At 34.4% G+C, this 17,432-nt stretch overlaps 2 protein-coding genes, 3 long non-coding RNA genes and 1 other non-coding gene across 17 annotated transcripts; 4 read left to right on the top strand and 2 right to left on the bottom strand.

Moving 5' to 3' along the window:
• The first annotated feature begins 433 nt into the window (after positions 1-433).
• LOC123690697 lies at positions 434-1,308 on the top strand. Its single transcript, XR_006751297.1, has 2 exons — positions 434-602; positions 982-1,308. It is a non-coding gene; the product is annotated as an uncharacterized LOC123690697 (long non-coding RNA).
• Positions 1,309-1,947: 639 nt separating this feature from the next.
• Positions 1,948-7,160, top strand: LOC111002652. 12 transcript variants are annotated; one of them, XM_022272822.2, is made up of 20 exons: positions 1,949-2,068; positions 2,731-2,770; positions 3,048-3,065; positions 3,378-3,407; positions 3,486-3,524; positions 3,606-3,644; positions 3,721-3,759; positions 3,842-3,880; positions 3,963-3,989; positions 4,082-4,117; positions 4,577-4,615; positions 4,771-4,785; positions 5,083-5,121; positions 5,481-5,492; positions 5,749-5,787; positions 6,009-6,023; positions 6,233-6,268; positions 6,533-6,550; positions 6,686-6,724; positions 6,957-7,160. In XM_022272822.2, the coding sequence occupies exons 1-20, from the start codon at positions 2,060-2,062 to the stop codon at positions 6,986-6,988; spliced, it is 600 nt and encodes a 199-aa protein (XP_022128514.2). In that variant the 5' UTR covers positions 1,949-2,059; the 3' UTR covers positions 6,989-7,160. The 12 variants fall into 12 exon arrangements, with proteins under 12 accessions (XP_045490474.1, XP_045490477.1, XP_022128514.2 ...); XM_045634518.1 differs by lacking the exon at positions 4,771-4,785 and having other exon boundaries at positions 1,948-2,068; XM_045634519.1 differs by lacking the exon at positions 3,486-3,524.
• Positions 7,161-7,347: 187 nt separating this feature from the next.
• LOC111002653 lies at positions 7,348-8,803 on the top strand. Its single transcript, XR_006751280.1, has 2 exons — positions 7,348-7,455; positions 8,396-8,803. It is a non-coding gene; the product is annotated as an uncharacterized LOC111002653 (transcript).
• Positions 7,473-9,569, bottom strand: LOC111002654. Its single transcript, XR_002600550.2, has 4 exons — positions 9,409-9,569; positions 9,285-9,321; positions 8,859-9,191; positions 7,473-8,314 (listed from the first exon to the last, which is right to left on the bottom strand). It is a non-coding gene; the product is annotated as an uncharacterized LOC111002654 (long non-coding RNA).
• Positions 9,570-10,778: 1,209 nt separating this feature from the next.
• On the bottom strand, positions 10,779-12,224 carry LOC111002665 (glycine, alanine and asparagine-rich protein-like). The gene is made up of 3 exons (XM_022272841.2): positions 11,972-12,224; positions 11,857-11,899; positions 10,779-11,780 (listed from the first exon to the last, which is right to left on the bottom strand). The coding sequence occupies exons 1-3, from the start codon at positions 11,984-11,986 to the stop codon at positions 10,951-10,953; spliced, it is 888 nt and encodes a 295-aa protein (XP_022128533.2). The 5' UTR covers positions 11,987-12,224; the 3' UTR covers positions 10,779-10,950.
• A 4,208-nt stretch (positions 12,225-16,432) lies between these two features.
• On the top strand, positions 16,433-17,183 carry LOC123690695. Its single transcript, XR_006751295.1, has 2 exons — positions 16,433-16,665; positions 16,877-17,183. It is a non-coding gene; the product is annotated as an uncharacterized LOC123690695 (long non-coding RNA).
• The last annotated feature ends 249 nt before the right edge of the window (positions 17,184-17,432 follow it).

Below are 17,432 nucleotides of genomic sequence, written 5' to 3'. Positions count from 1 at the left end.
GAGCGATGCGAACGATGTATGATAGGGAAAACAAGAAGAGACAAAATAAAGAATACAGTATTAAGGAAAATAACAAAGGTAACAGATGTTACAATAACCATCAAGAAGCTAAAGTGGAAATGGGTGGGACACATCACAAGAGGTATAGAAAAGTGGAGCAAAAAACTGCTTAACTGGTGCCCAAGGTACAGCAAACACAAAAGAGGGAGACAGCAGAGAAGGTGGATTGACCACATTAAAGAAACGGCAGGTGGTACATGGCAGAGAGTGGCACAGTGCAGAGAGGAATGGCGGGATTTGGAGGAGGCCTTTGCCAAAAAAGGGCACACAGATGCACCAGAACTAGATTAAAATGAAAATTTATTTAAATGTATATAAAATATATAATGTAAAATGTATCTGAATAAAGGCTATTATTATTATTATACAAAAACCCAAGATGCACACTCAACGTCTAAAAACATCCTCAAAAAATGAGCGCAACATTCTAAATTGTGCGCTCATTTTAAATAGTCTCCCGTCGCTCGCGTCTGGGAGCAGACGTTAAAAATGTCAAAGTATTCTCTGAGAAATTGTAAAAATATTACGTCAAGAAGGATGGGGTAAGTAAAAAACTTTATTGATTAGTTTTTGTTGTTTTTATGACTGATTATAATAAGCAATATGTGATTTTTATTTATTTATTCTAAAAACATAATTCAACGCACAAATTCTATACGGCCAACTTCAATGGCTGCTTGTTCAGTGTTAGAACAACGCATTACAGTCTTCTTTTTAATTTAGTCGCATTATAAAAATGACCCTGTTCTAATAAGTGGAGTTGATTATTTTTATTTGTGTTTTTTTTATAAATAAATTTATGTACTATTGAACTTTTTTGTGTGTAGTTTTTGACAAATATATTTACGCTAATAAAGTGCTCAGGAGGTAGCCAATTTAACACTTTTTTAATGTTCGTAAATATTTTGATATTCCTTACAGATTGAAATACCGGATGATGGCGGTGATACTGAAGTGTGTCCTACAAGTTCAATGTTTAATTTAGAAATTGAAAAGAAATTCAAATATCCTACCACTTCTCTAAGCACGGGGTCAGTTTTGGATACACCTCGAAAAGTTCGTATAAAAAGCGAACTTCACAAATGCCGCAAAAGGTTAATTAGCAAGGAAAAATTCATTAAAAACTTAAGGAAAAAGAATTCGAGGCTTGTTAAAAAGACTATTTCACTAAAGAATGCGTTAAACGTTTTAACGAAAAGGTTTAAATCGTTTTGAACCAAATATTTGAATAAACAATTTTAACAGTTATTATTTGTTTTTTTGGAATATACCCATATGCTACCCAAAAACATATTTATGCACAAATAAAAGTATATTTATGTGTTTAAAACACACATTAACAAACTCTTAAAATACTAAATAGTAATGCATAATGAAAAAAAATTAATGTTCGACTCTACTCAATACCTTGTCCTACCACGACCACGGTCCGTCGTAAAATTTTATTGGTTTAAGTACACTGCGTTGTAATAACAACTTTAAACAATTCGCGTAAGGTTGATTTTGCAATAATATATGCTTGTAACTTATAGAAAGAGACGGATATAGTTTTCGGGACACTTTCGAGCGTTACTTTTATTCGAGACTGTGCATCTTGGGTTTTTTGTATATCAATGAATTTAAATAAAGAAAAGGAGAAAGATCTCTACGATTTTCTTTTCACATTGACAAGTTTGGAGAAATGAAGATGCCATAAGTAATATAATGAAGATGCCGCTATTCCTCAGACCTAAAGGGAGCATCTTCGACCAGTCTAACTACTGACTGGTCGACGCGAATAAATATTCGTATTAGTAATAAAGAGTTCTACGTATTTATTTTGAAACAAAACAATTAGCAGAAGCCGCGTAGGAAAAACCTGCAGTGCTTGGTAATCTACTAATATTTATATTTGATCTTTGCGGGGTTATCGCGACCTTTATAAGACGGACGAACCAAAATTCGGCGTTATTCAGCTTGTACGCTTTATCTGCGATCGTGTTGGGTGCGTTTTATAAAAATGAGATTGGTACGTTTTTTTAATTCATATCTTTTATAAAGCATTATCCTTACGCTCCTAGCTCTTCGGTTAAACTAGGCGTAAACAGTGCAGTTCAATATAATATTTTATTAGTCGAAACGTTAATATTTCGAACATATTCAAATTTCCCTGAAGATCAACCGACAATACCAGTTATTGAAAATTCTGTTTGGTATCAAATGGTTTACAAAATGAAGTAACACGCTAACGCTAACAAACTAAATAAAAAAAACACGCTTACGTGTGAAGATATTATGTAATAATTATTTAGTTAGTCGCCTCTGGTGAGGTCATAGCACTTCAGCCTCTGTTGTAATTTTTGGCAGACGTTATTGCTGTAAGGATAGGGAGTTCGAGACGATTCCTTTTATATATTATATTTCTTTAACATAATAAACTTCATGTAACTTTATCAGTTTCTAAATAATATCAATAACATTATTCCAGTAGAATGGAAAATGCAGCCATCAAGCTTTTATCATAGCTGTCTGTTCTAAATAATTTAAACAATCTATAATCTTATCTACATACAAAAGCTGATAAAAAAATCACTAGATTTCGCCTTTTGATTTTGGAACATCCTCATCTGGATTTTCTAGAATACTCAATGTCTTAAATACAATGTTTATACATAATATTTGTTATTACAGCTAATTGTTTTCACTGTAGCGGCATTGGCCTGCGCTCAAGGTGAGTTATATTCTTGACCACAAATATTGATTTGCCTCATTAAATATTGGAAATGATTTTGCCAAAGTGCTAATAGCATTGGCATATCATACATTTGTAAAATTCTTGGAACTTATCGTACGCGTAAAATAAACACTAGATGAAACTTACCTAATGGGTTTTCCCCAAACCGCTGTTGTAACCACTAAAAATAATTCTTGAATTATTCTCCTTAATATCGAAAGCTTAAAAATGTTTTTATTTATTTTAATATTGATGTAAGTTCATTCCGTTTCAGTTTTCGCAGCGCCTCAAAGTGAGTACTACGCATTTATTACTAAAATCTATATTGCACGTTTGTATACGAACAGACGGCATATTGACTGTAATAACGCGAAATGCTTAGCAGGGCGAGGCATTGGCCACTTGCTTATCCGTTTCTTCTTCAATTATTAATATCTACACTAAAAAAAGTTATCTCGAAACAATATATATATATTTATATATACATTGAAGTGTGGGCTTAATGTTTTAAACGAATCGTGATCAGTACAAAAATTCGTACGGCTCATTGTTCTGTTAATCGTATTTTCGCTGCAAAATATTCATGAAACGTTCTTTTTTTCAGTTCATAATAATTACAATGATCCATCCCAAGGTATGACCAATTACATTAAAAATAAATTAAAATAACTAAAAACAAAAGAATAATCTAAATTAAATTTATTTATTACAGTTCATGTAGTTGACAATCATTACAATGATCCATCCCAAGGTATGACCAATTACAACATTAAAAATAAATTAAAATAACTAAAAACAAAAGAATAATCTAAATTAAATTTATTTATTACAGTACATGTAGTTGACAATAATTACAATGATCCGTCTCAAGGTATGACCAATAACATTAAATAAATTAAAATAACTATAAACAAAATAAAAATGTAAGTTTAATATTTTTATTACAGTTCATGTCGTCGACAATAATTACAATGATCCGTCTCAGGGTAATTCTCAAAATTATAATATTTTTTTACAAACCTATCATCCTATCAGTATAGTATAATCTTTAAAATGTTGTATTTTCAGTTCATATCGTCGACAATTATTACAATGATCCAACTCAGGGTACGATATAACATATACATATATATTTATTTGAATTTAACATAGTATTTTGTGATTAATTAAAGAAAATTCTTGTTTACAGTTCATGTTGTGGACAATAATCCTCACGGTACGAAATACGTATCCTATGTAATATATACATATTAAATGCAAAATTTAAGACAGAAGATTAGTTGGTAACTTAGTATCTTATTATTTCAGAAATACTTTTTCCAGGCCAATATAGGCCACGATCAGGTATTTCTTTATTTTATTATGTTCAAGCTGTGACTAACAGAAAATTAATTCGAAGAAAACATTAAAGCCATTCTCCAATCGTGAGCCTGTTTACGTATTTAAGTGCTCAATATCTAATAATAATATTTTATTAAATATATTTCAAACCGCGGAACATTTAAACGCATTCATTTATAAATAAATGAATGCGTTTAAATAGAAATAGAATGTTATTAAAAAGATTTAATAAATTAAATCTTTTTAATGACATTTTATTTCTCATAAAAATTAAACCTCTGTAAAGTCGAAAATGCCTAATTCTAACAAACATATATAATTATATAAGCGTATATAATTATATTATATACGCTTGGCGAAGCTTTTGGGATGTAGAATGTTATTTTTGTGGAAAGTGACGCATATTAAATATATTGCTTTGATGAGATGTTATATTATTAAACTTGTTTCATTAAATTACAGTTGTAGAAGACTCTGCTTTCTACCGGCCGACGCAAAATGGTGAGTTGAAAATCGTAAATTGTTTGAGTCAAATAACTGACGCTCAGACTTTGTCCAGGGATTTATGACGCTTTACCGTTAGCCTAACATTTCTCATACCGTAAAATGGCCTGGAGTTGTTTATTATACTATTGACACTTCCTTCATGTTTTCAGGTAACGGCGATCGCAGTAAGTAGATATCGACCATCCGTGTATACAAACATACATTTTTAACAAACTGCACTCAAGAAGAGAGAGTTTTTAAGTAAAATAAATAAATACCCTGGAGGCAGTTTTGACATACTTTTGTGTTTCCAATGCAGGAAGCATTGCTGTAACTATGTCTATGTATTATGAATAATGAACTTACAGATACAAAAATATGTTGTTAGCACAGTTTAATTTGAAATTGTATTTGTTAGGCCATCTTAGTTTATTTATTATATTATGCTGGTTATATAAGTGTTATTTTTGTTTATGTTTTAGTTGTTGAAGACCCAGGCTTCTACAGGCCCACACAGAATGGTAAGGCTTAGATCATTTATTTATAATTTAGTTATAAAAATAAAAAAACCCAAGGTTTCCTTAGTTGGATTACCTTAAATGCACTTTACTTAGGGTCTGTTTCACAATGTATGGATAAAGTACCATACCATAGCTATGCAACACATAAATTATTTGGAAGATAAAAGTTCCGAATAAGAAACTTCGCGTTTCATGACGAATAGCTATCTGACAGTAGTGAAACGCAACAAACACTAGTTTATCTTACCAATAAGTAATAAATAGCTTATTTGGAACTTATCCAGACATTATGAAACAGACCCTTAATCTAGCAAAATAATTATTGAAAATTTATTTAATGAGATTTTCTTTGTTTCTAGGTAACAGCCACAGTAAGTACCTACTCAGTTGAATGAAACATGAAACCTACATGAAACGAATGAATTAAATACTAAAAAGTTTTATCAAGATGATTATTCCCGTCCGATCCCTTTTATTTAAATCAGGTATAGAATATACCTTAGGTCATCAAATGTTTTGTATGAGTAAACGAGGCAAATATAAATTGTATATTTTCTAAAATTACTTTGTTAGGTATTATATCGATTTGGTCTGACACTTATGGGTATATTGTATTTGTTTTTACAGTTGTCGAAGACTCGGCTTTTTACAGACCCACCTATGGAGGTAAGGTTTATACAACTATTGTCTAGTTTCATATCTTGAATCAAAAATATTTAAATAATTTAAAATGAAGCTCGACTGTTAATTTAAAATTTAGTAAAGAGGGAACAAAATGCGGTAAATCTCAACCAACTTTTTATTAACATTCTTACTGCCATCACAGAAGTTAAAAATATTAAGAATATTATTTATTTTATTACTAACTACTTAATTTCGTCTTTCAGGTAACCAGCACGGGCGTAAGTATTATATCTCATGTACATATAACATTCAAACAAACATTACATTAGATACATACAATATGTTAATTCAATTAATTCACTTTAGTTAACCTTATACATAATATACTTCTATGAGCACTAGCTATAAAATACACTTTACTTTACTTTAAAGTTCAAGCTAGAACTACTGAGTATTTAATTCATAAAGGAATTTGTTTTGTTTTTAGCTATCGATCCTGGATTCTACCGGCCCGGAAACCAAAGTAAGTGAATGCTTTTATTTAACTTATTTATTTAACAAATACAATTCATCGGTTTATTGCATTAAATATATATTTCTGTTTTGACTTAACTGATTATTTGTATCTCTCGTGTAATTATGTCGAAGCTTTAATGATATTACAAAACTTATGTAGGTAGTACTCGATAGATTATTAATGCACGATATAGATTTTCCGTTTTCGTCTTCACTTAAATTCTATTATGCGCAGAATACTTTATAACGTAATTATTCTTTCTTGTTCCAGATAACTATGAACCCATCAGTAAGTACATTATGTCTACCAACTGAAATTAAGTTTACTTTGAATTATATTACACTGGGCTTGAGCACGAAACCTCAGAAACGATTTTCCTAATGTTCATACTAATGTTTATTCTAATTATATTAATGATTTCAGGCAACGGCCCTGCCTTTGTTGAAGATGGAAGAAAACACTGTAAGTACAAGCTTAATATTGACAGAGCCCACTTTAGTCCAAATTAATAATAGTTGTAACAACGAGTAGATCTTAAAAAAAATTCACAACTCGAAACTCCGTGCCATTGCAAAAGCTAATACATTCAGCCTAAAGAACAGTTCCGAGTTAACTATTTTAATTATTGTATTAGATAGACTTTTTAAATTCTGATTTTGGCGATTGTTTTAAATATGATATCAATTTGCTGCAGATGACAACCCCAACCTACGCAGTGGAAAATGAAGAAAACCTTTTCGAACGATCTTTTCACGTTAGAAGGCCGGCTTAGTTAATTAAGATTGTTTTATGTAATCAATTTGTTGTTAGAGTAGGTATAATACCTATTTAAGCAGAAACAACTTTACGCAAATATTTTACTCTTTTTCCTTAATAAACTATCAGATTGTGAAACCTACATCACTGGTTTTATTTAAAACCTTCGTCAAGATTGCGAATCGTACATGTCAACCAATAATAATTATATCATGAAGACATTTCTGCAGTTACAATACATTTTCATAGAATTGGCCAAGTATATTAATTGTTTAATTATTTCCAATTGTCGTGTGAACCTTGTTTTATTGTCTTTTGCCTGTAATTGACTTAGTTATTACTGAAATAAAAAAAATTACCTATATAACTGCCATGAATGTAGATGTCGACGTTAATAGGAGCATAACATAACTAGAATCAAGATGTCCCAAGCCCTGGTGAGTCAAAAAAGTTATCTGTTACTACTAGTAGAATACTAGATTTATTTCTATTAATTGCTAAAAGTCTGTGTACCAGATGTCATAAAAGCTCTTTCTTGCACCTTGTACTTTGCAGGCGGAGAACTACCACGTCTGTGTGTCAAGAAAGATGTGGTAGTTCTCCGTCTGCGACCTCCAGATAAAACAAAAATTAAACAGGGAGACGCGATATTGGCCCACCTCCCTTCGGGGACTCGATCATTCTAATCTCATGCCTAAGCTGTCCAACGAAATTTCTGTCAGACCTGGATGCGATCGTCTGGGCTGTCGTCATTTTGACGTTATTGAGTCGTACGGTGCAATACTTTGATGCCTGAAATTATATTCAGTTTCGAACTCATATTTGAAAGAAAAAGTTAAATTTAGCCTTAAGAAGCTGTTCCTCAGCAAGGCGAGACGGTACTTCACTCAGGGCCACCGTTTGCAACTCTATAAAGCGCAATCTCAGCCATACATGGAGCGGTACTCCAACACTTCTCTAGCCGAGAGCTCTCCAGTACCAGATCCTTTCAGTTGACCGTATTCTATGTAGAGCGGTTCATATCGTCAACGACAAATGTGAGTTCTCTCTGAACCTTCTACCGCATTTACCACGAGCAGTCGTCATCACGTCACCATCGTATTGACGAGAAGCAAAATAAAATTGCAAGTCGAGGTCCGTCGTTCTACAACTGAGCGTTTTTGGCTGCCAGTTCTTGACTTAAATCGCTATGTGGAACCACTTCCCCACTGAAGTATATCCCGGCCCATTCAAATCAGGGTCCTTCAAGAAAAGAGTTACCAATTAGTCGGTAAAGGCCCCAACGCACTTGCGAGCCTGTGGACTAAATATAGTAATAGTAATTTTCAGTATGCGTTGCAATATATTACTAGTTCTAATAGATAATAACTTTAACAGATTTTCGTGTGCACTGTAATTGTGCTCTCAGCAGCATTTGCCGAGGAAAACTCCAAAGACCAGAACCGTGGCATTAATCCTAACTATAATGGAAACCCAATCCATAACATGAACCAAAACAACATGAATCCTCCTGCCACGGATTTCAACCACATGTACCCAAATATGGATTTCAATGCTATGAACCCAAACCATAAGCCTCACGGTGAAATGCCAAAGCAACAGCAACACAATCATAACGCTACAAAGATGTCAGACACTCCCAAAATGCCTGACATGCATAAGATGTCAGACACGAAAACACCCGAAAAACCAGAAAATCCCGCCAGTGGAAAGAATTAGAAATATTTTTTACAATATTGTGCAATTTTAAATCCATGTAAAACGAAAATAAAATGTATGGTCTTACGATAGAATTTTTATTTAGAGTATTTAACCAAATAAATGTACTGTAATATCTTACCAGTTCTTCATTTTCTTTAGGTCCAGAGTAAGCATGTGCTTACTTTTGAGAATAGGAATCATTAATAGACAGTTTGATAATGCCTTATATATTTAGTGATAATTACAGAACATGATTATCTAAATTGCGATTGGTGCTTTTATTATCGTCGAGATTATGTAAAACATTAATATCCCATCTCTTGGTAACCCTTACGGTGATTAAAGTCTTGTCCATTCCCATATCCTTGATTGGCGGCCGGTCCGGAGCCTTGGCTACCTTGGCCGTTGGCTAGTCCGCTGAATTCGGTCCCTGGCACGGAACGGCCTTGGTTGTAGCTGTATTGGGGTAACCCTGGCGAAAATTGTATATTGTCACTCTGTGTATATCAATAATAGTATTATTGTATTATTTTCAATTTAGATTACAATCATATTTCATACTCACCATAAGTTAATCCAATAAGAAAAAACACAAAAAAGAGCTGTAAAGAAATTTCGATACTTTTACAATTATATTCATATTAAAATAGTTAACAAAGAGATAAATACTTCAAACAAAATTCAATTACTTTTAAAAACATTTCCTACTCGCGCAGTGCCTCGTGTCGATTTTCTCGAACTGTGACCGATAATATTATCTAGAGTCGTTAATTATTACACTCCGTACATACTATAACCTAAACAGATTTAAAAGTGGTCAGTCGGTTTGTAGAAAGTACTGTCAGAAACACAATCACTAAAAAGAAAAGTATATTGATATTGACATGAGATAAAATAGGCCTTTTTATACACGTGAAATCATTCTATGACGATTTTATATTTATTTGTTTTGATTTCTGATAATTATTGCTACGATAACATAAAAAAAACTTTTAATTCACGTGATAATGATCGCGCGAGCCCCATCTTGTCTTACATAGTATTATGTTTGTCATGCAGGTCACATTTATCATAGTATACTTATAACCGTTAAACTTTGAACAGTAGATAACCTGAATCATACTGCTGAGCTCTTCACGCTTTTAGTACTCATTTACCTAAACTTATTTTTCTTGGACCGATTTAAATATACTTTACAAAGAGTATTTGACATTCGTCCTGGGAATTTCACTTATTTCATCCATAGCCAAATAAACGTTATTCTTTGTTTAAAGCACCTAGACTGTGAACAGTTCTTGTGTCAGTAATAAACAAGGCTTTATTTGACTCTAATCTATTTTCAAATCAATGGTTAATATAGGTTTACTAACATTACCTTGAATTGTTGATTTACAACTGCAGTATGCACCAATTAAATTGTATGCAGATTAGGTTATATGTTTATATACTATTACATTTATACTTTTCTAATTAACCTGTTTCCGATTCGGCTTCTCTTCATTAACTTCTATAAATATTGCAATATATGGGAAAGTCAGTTTTCCATTTGCATATGAAATAAAGAAACCGCTAAATACGTAACAATTACGATTTCTAAACCCGGATATCCTCCAACTCAACAAGGGCGCGTAAATTTTCCATTTATTGGAACGAAACCAATAATTTGCAAAAAAAACTGCAATAACTATAAATATAGTATATTTTTGTGTCATATTTTAATTCGTTGGTTATCATTGAGGTACAGTGTCGATGTACTTATGTACATGACATAATATATAACATATAATAAAGAAGGAAGCGCATTTTGCCATTGCTTTCGATGGAGTCGAGTTTTAGAAAGCAAAACGAATTTAAAAACATATTAAGCATAAAGAATAGACAATAAGTGCAAATGAATAATTTACTATTGTAAATAGAAAAAGCTCATTTGATACTGGCAAACTAAGTCCCAAGAAGACCAATATTCTACATTGTAATCCAATTTGGATAAAATAATTTGAGTTTTCTTGAATGTGTCTTAGAAATCTGAAAGTCTATAATCAAATAAATAAAATCGTCGTGAGTCGTTAGTTCCTTTATTATATACAACAGAAACAATATTTATTCGGAATTCGATGCAATTTAATAATATTATATTTACACAATAGTTCCTATTTTTAATCTGCCGCTCACCATTTCTGTATTAAAGGATGGCGAAATGGATGTAGAAATTTCGGGTGTCCTCTCGAGGTTTAGCGTCCGTAGCCGTGTCCGTAGCCATGTCCGTATCCCAAGCCACCATAGGCCGGAGCCGCCACCGCCACCGGGGCTGCAGCCACGACTGCGGCACCACCGAGGCCGCCGGCGTAGCCCACGCCGAGTCCACCGCCGCCGAGCAAGAGGCCGTCTTGTCTCGCCACGTTGTCAGCTACGGCTTGCGCCTGGTTGGCAGTGCTCACGACGGCTGCGGCTTGAGCTCTGGCTGCGTTGGCAATACGAGCTGCTTCCATGGCACGGGTGTTAGCTATTGCCACGGCTTGGACGCGGGCTGCGTTAGCGACGCGTTCGGCTTCGATAGCACGGGACAGTTCCCAGGCGCTGGCGGCGGCGGCGCGTCTGGCCGCCTCCGCGGCTCTCGCGTTCTCTAAGGCGGCGGCCTGGGCTCTTTGCACGTTAGCGATGCGGGTGGCGTCCAAAGCCTGAGCGTTTTGGATGGCACTGGCTTGTCCGGCTCTTGCGGCTACTTCTGTGACACGCGCGCTCTGAATACCGGCGGCGGCGGCGTTTCCGATCTGAGCTGCTTGGACGGCTTGAGCGTTTTGGATGGCGCTGAGTTGAGCTGCGCTCACTGCACCGGCGTTGTTAAGCGGGGCAGACGATCCCGGACCTAGGACGAGTCCGGCTCCCGCGAGACCCGCTCCTCCGAGACCTGCTCCTCCGAGACCCAATCCGGCAAGTCCAGCGCCGCCTAGACCGTGTCCATAGCCGATTCCACCGTGGATAGGCGCAGGTAAGATAGCAGGAGAGATGTATCCGGTTTGTGCGGTTTTAGAGTCCGCAGCGGGCTTGTCTTTTGTCACAGCTGAAAAGCATAGAATATGTTTACTCTCAGCAAAATTTGCTCCTACCATTCTGTCATTAAACAATTTGTATCTTACTTTCTCCGAGTACTTCATACGCCACAGCGAAGACAAAGAGAATCTAGAAAAAAATTAAATTAAAGTCCCATGTTGTGAAATTATTGAAAAACTCTTCAACGGCCACTTCGCTTACCGTAAGTCGAGACATGGCTTGGTTTGTTCCTTTGTTGCTGCGACTCAACAAATCGATTGGGATATGCAACGATAATGATGCCTTCCAAAAAGTAACCTGCACTTTTATACTGCACCGAAAATTATTAACATGAAATTAACAATTCTAAATAGACGGCCGATGCCGCCCTATTTGAATAACATTATTTGTTCACGTAAAAACCGATTGAAGACCGGTATGCAAGAGCAACCGCCACGGTCCACTACCCTTAGACTTCGCGCAATGCCAATTAAGCGAAATAAGGTCTTAACGCAATCGCATAAATATTAAAATGGCATAGCTTTCCTTATATGGTGACGGACGATTAGAAGTTCAGGAAATCTCTACAACCCCTCGGTAAGATGTTTCAGCTGAATGTATCGATTAACATTATAAGACGTAATCTAGAATAAGTACTGCTCTGTACTGTAGTTCTTGAAAAGAAACTATCTATTGTTAAAATGTAGTATTTTATACCTGTATTAGTTTTTTTATTAAACTGTTACTGAGAACGGTGTTTATAATTTAATGCTGTCACATTAGAAATTATTTGTTTTTCCTTCTGAAAACAACACAACTGTCTAACTCTCCTACTGCACACTAAAATGTACAACTTCTATCACAGCAAATAGTGATTCAATTTAACAATCCGTGACTGCTTTAACTGCAGTTTAAATGATCATTTTCATGGTTTAAAAGAAGCTTTTTATCTCTCCAAATAAGTTTTTTTAAGAGTTTTGTAATCATTACGGCTACGGCTATACGGCTTTTAATAAAACGTGTTAGTTATAAGTTTGTTACATTCCAGGAATTAATGTACACTGGACATGTAGAACTTTTAATTTTTATTGAACATTGAATAAAGAATTTTTGAAATTGAATTGAATCATTAAAATAAATTGTGTAGTACGGGTTAGCTTTTTGTCAATGATCATTCCAGAAGACTATTTCCCAGTGTTAGGAAAAGTTCTTCTTCCTCCTTGGCTTGACTCATGGAGCGAAGAGGTAAACATAATAGTTCCATCCTCTGTAGGTCCTAGCACCTACCATCATACTGTTACTATGTTATATGGGACGTGATCTATGATCACAATCGTTACTTCATAAAGCAGAAAAATATCATAAAACAACGTATCTTATGGCGCTTCTAAACGGGCCATGTTTTGCTGCAATTGATGGCTGCAACACATGGCCCGGCAACATTGCAAACAATGTCAGCCACACTATGCAATATTGCAGTAATGTCCCGGCCATATAGCCAAACATGTTTTGTGTAGCCACTTATGGCCGATATTGCTCCGATGGGTTGCCGAACGATCGCTAGGCTATCGAATTCAACTGCAATATTGCACAGCCAGTTCTATTGTTGTTTCAGTCACTCTCTTTGTTATGGCATAGTGTATCCTTTTCTACGCGACATGAAGTTTGCTATGAGTGAAGTGTGCCTGTTGCTATATTCTGTGTTTTGCGATCAGCTGTATTTTGACAACTACGTAAAAATTGTTACTGATCTAACAAGACAATTACTGATTTTATTAAAGAAATACATTTGCACCCCGAGTTGTGGGATATAAAAACCGGCACATACAAAGATAGAAATGCTAAAAAAGATGCATGGAATGAAATCGCTGAAAAGTTTGGCATAACAAGTAACGAGGCTTACAAAAAATCAGAAGCCTAAGAACTTACGCAAATAATGAGGAGAAAAAGAAGAAAAGTGGTAGAGCTGGCGGTAAAACAGTAAAGTGGTTTGCTTACGATACGATATCGTTTCTCTTTACTCAAAATACCACGAATATAGGATCACATAGTGAAAATGAAAACTTCTAAAGTAAGTATCTTTAATAAAGTATTTTAGTCATTATAAATGTACATATCTCTGTATTACGTATGTATCATATCGATTGATAAATTGAACTTCTTCCCTAGAAATCTTTTGCAACTTGTATTCTGTTACTCCTGACGGCATCTGAAAGGCTTAAAGATATACTAACAATTTTATGCATTCACAGGCGACTGAAACTACACACACTGACATCAGTGCTGACCCACGTGAAGTCGTAGAATCAGAAACAACCGACACTTTGGATACTACTCCAATACTACTCCAAAACCACGTACTAAAAGGCTCAAAATATTATACGCGATGCTGACGAAAATAAAAACGAATATGCTGCTACTAGATACCTATTATTATTAAATTTAAAAAGTACATAATAGTTACTACCTATGAGTAACATATTTAATAAACCTATGTTAACTTACCTTGATGTATTATTTTAATCCTTCTATAATAGCTGTACACACCTCTGGAATAAAAGTTGAAATCTAACACTCGGAACAGGTACATAAAACTTTTAAATGAATCTCCTGTTGCCAAAAACCGTAGAGTTATCGCAAATCTCGTGATGGCGATGAAACAGGTATTGCTGTTTTCATGTTTGTATCATTTCTTTTTATTTTTGGTCCAATTTTGTTTAAGAGAAAGTCAAAGTCGCCTTTTGAAATTCTAGCCAAGTTCTTGAATAATTTATTATCAAGGCTTATTACTGCTAGACTCAAATTGTCTACAGTTTCACGCCTATTTAAGTAAGGTCGAATCCTCAATCTCTTCTTTTTCTGTTCTTTTAAAATTAATATAAGCTGCTGCGACAAGTGTGATTTCATCAGCCATTGTTGCCGGTATGTGTGGCCCGTTTAGGAGTCTGCATCATGGGCCATACTATTGCTGACATATTGCAACACATGGCCCGGCCATAGATTGCTCGGCCATCATCTGCATTAAAACATTTTTGTGATGGCCGGACAATTAATTGCCAATAGTGCAGCCATCAATTGCAGCAAAACATGGCCCGTTTAGAAGCGCCATTATGTACGGAACCAAACATGTCGAAACAAATATGGCGTCAAGCTTCATTAGTCTACCGAATCTTAAATTATATAATTGGCAACTTGACCGCTCATGTAAAAAACTGCATGTCAAAGTGTCCGACTGGTCGTTACGGGCAAGCCTCGTGATGAAAAACAAGCATATCGCGTGTTAGCGATATTCGTGAATCCGCTTTACTTGGGCAATATGCGCATTTGTGTTAATAATTCTTATAAGAATACATATATTAATACCAAAAATCTTTTCCAACCTGGCTAAACTGGCATTTCCATATTTTCCAATCGATCCAAACGTGTAATCGTTGTATATTAATAAAATATACATAAAAATAAAACTGCATGTTAGAGATTGCGTAATGAAATATAAATAGCTTAAATCGTAAGGGAGAATCAAGTGCTTTTTCCCAAGAAAACAGTACTTGTTGCACTTTAGTTAGTATTACGAATAATCACATGATGTTTTTCAGGATATTTGTATTAAAACGTCTATGTCAATGGAAAATTTATAAATATCGAACGATAGAGAATAAACAACTCTGTTCGAAGTAAGAAAGGTCGAGCAAAAGTGGACGGCTAATGCTTTGCTAATGCTAAAATTGCAGATGTATTGTAAAAATGTAGTCCAAATTTAGTTAATAATACTAATTTTGCTTACCTTATAAAAGGTAAGGTTAAAACCTTATACATAAAAAGGTTTGAATTTGTGAACATGGATACTATGCTCTAGATATAATAGGTAATCTAATAAAAAAATAACTATCGTTCTTTATAAAATCATATCTGTGTTTATACAATAATAATAATAGACGACTGTGTTGTACACAAAATTTCACAGAGTCGTTATGAGTGTGAGAAGTAGAGGCTAGTATTATACTTTTGATTATAATACTAGCCATACCGAATTTTCGCTTTCAAGCTGAACGTGTGCAACAGTGACGATCCCGATTCCCGAGTCTGTTCATCGGGTATAATCCATACACAAGCGTAAAAAATAATTAAACTCTTCGAAAAATAGCCTCCTTGCTTACACATCTTTCGATACGTCTTGCGCCAGATTTAAAAAAATCTTAAATAATCAAAAGTTATTTAAACTTTCTGCTCTATTTATATAAACCCGATTTTTAAGATATCGTACTCGTTACCGATGTGGGTACATTAGGAAGCTTTACAGTTCGCTACAGATGAAAATAAATATATTGAAACTTCAATCCGTAGTGTATTTCGTTAGGAATGTGTCACGGGTACAGTACCATTCAAATATCTACCCGATAATTGACCCAACACACTTTGAGCACACAAAAGCCATGAAGTAGACATAATTTTTCAACTCTCGCCAAGTGTGTTTGGGCTGCAATTTGCTTTTACTTCTAAGATATTTAGTTCTAAGGAATTAGTTCAAAGGCATTTCCGCCCGTTTGACCATGTCCCATAAAAAAACAACGCATTTGTTTACAAACAAAATTGTATCTTTATGGGCTTATAAGGTCAAATATTACCGATAAAATCGTTATTACAACAATAACAAATAACACAGTCATTATTATAAATGTTCAACTCCGAGAATTGAATAGATTTACTTGAATATTTACAAATCGCCAAACAAAGTATGTACACAAGCTCTATGCCAATTGTATTCGTCAGAAGTATGTCATTTTCAAAATGGTTCATATAAGAGAGTCGTGAGGTTCAAGGCGACATCACTGTCTTTCCAAACACAATTAGTTTCAGAGGCCTAACATATTGACTATTATTGAAATATGGAAAAGTTAAGGCTGTTTTTACTTAGGGTAAGTTTTTGTTATCTTAAGCATTAGAAGCGACGGCATCATAATTCGAAAGCCTTATTGTTATTAAAGATCACCTTTTGTTATGAACACAAATTTCTTATTCTATTGTATTAATATTCTCATTTTGAGGAAAACTTCTAACCAATTAACACATAACTTAATTCAAATGGTCATGGCAGGCAGTATTGCATCATTATCTTGTTTTTTCCAGATAATTCTAACCTCGATTTTAATAACTGTCATAACAGGCAGAAATAGTGAGGCCTACAGAATTTCGCCGCAAACTTCTTCACACCAGCCACAAACCCCACAACGACGAAATTGGCCAGATGCATACACCAATATGCCCCCATATTTAGTGCTAAACAGAAAAACCGGGACCTATTTCCCTTATTATACATTTCCAAATAAAAACAGTTTGAGAAAAAAATCTGGTTGACTTAAGAAGACAATGAAATGGACTGTAATTTGTTTGTACTTATTTTAATTATTGATTAAAAAGAGCAGTACGATTGAAATTATTTTTATTATTCTCATTTTATTGTCCAAAGCCGAGCGACTGTTGAATATCATTATAAAAACGCAGTAAAGTGGCCAAGTTAGAATTTAATCTCAAATTTCTATATTTTTATTTTCACTTTCGCAGCGAATCTAAACTAACCTCTCTACACTCTACAGCTCATAGTCTGCTCATAGTCTGATAGTATTAACAGTAAAACGTACCACAATTCGATACCTACATGATACAGAAAAAGCAAACCATGAAC

The sequence above is a fragment of the Pieris rapae genome, chromosome 3 (assembly GCF_905147795.1).
Source record: "Pieris rapae chromosome 3, ilPieRapa1.1, whole genome shotgun sequence".
Lineage (NCBI taxonomy): Eukaryota > Metazoa > Arthropoda > Insecta > Lepidoptera > Pieridae > Pieris > Pieris rapae.
This window is presented reverse-complemented; position numbering and strand designations above follow the sequence as displayed.

Excerpts from the sequence above, each read along its gene's own strand:
- LOC111002652 (XM_022272822.2), top strand. Across the intron at positions 3,525-3,605 it reads TTACAATGATCCATCCCAAG|TACATGTAGTTGACAATAAT; the intron begins GTATGACCAATT and ends TATTTATTACAG. Across the intron at positions 6,725-6,956 it reads TGAAGATGGAAGAAAACACT|ATGACAACCCCAACCTACGC; the intron begins GTAAGTACAAGC and ends AATTTGCTGCAG.
- LOC111002665 (XM_022272841.2), bottom strand. Across the intron at positions 11,781-11,856 it reads GTATGAAGTACTCGGAGAAA|CTGTGACAAAAGACAAGCCC; the intron begins GTAAGATACAAA and ends TATGCTTTTCAG.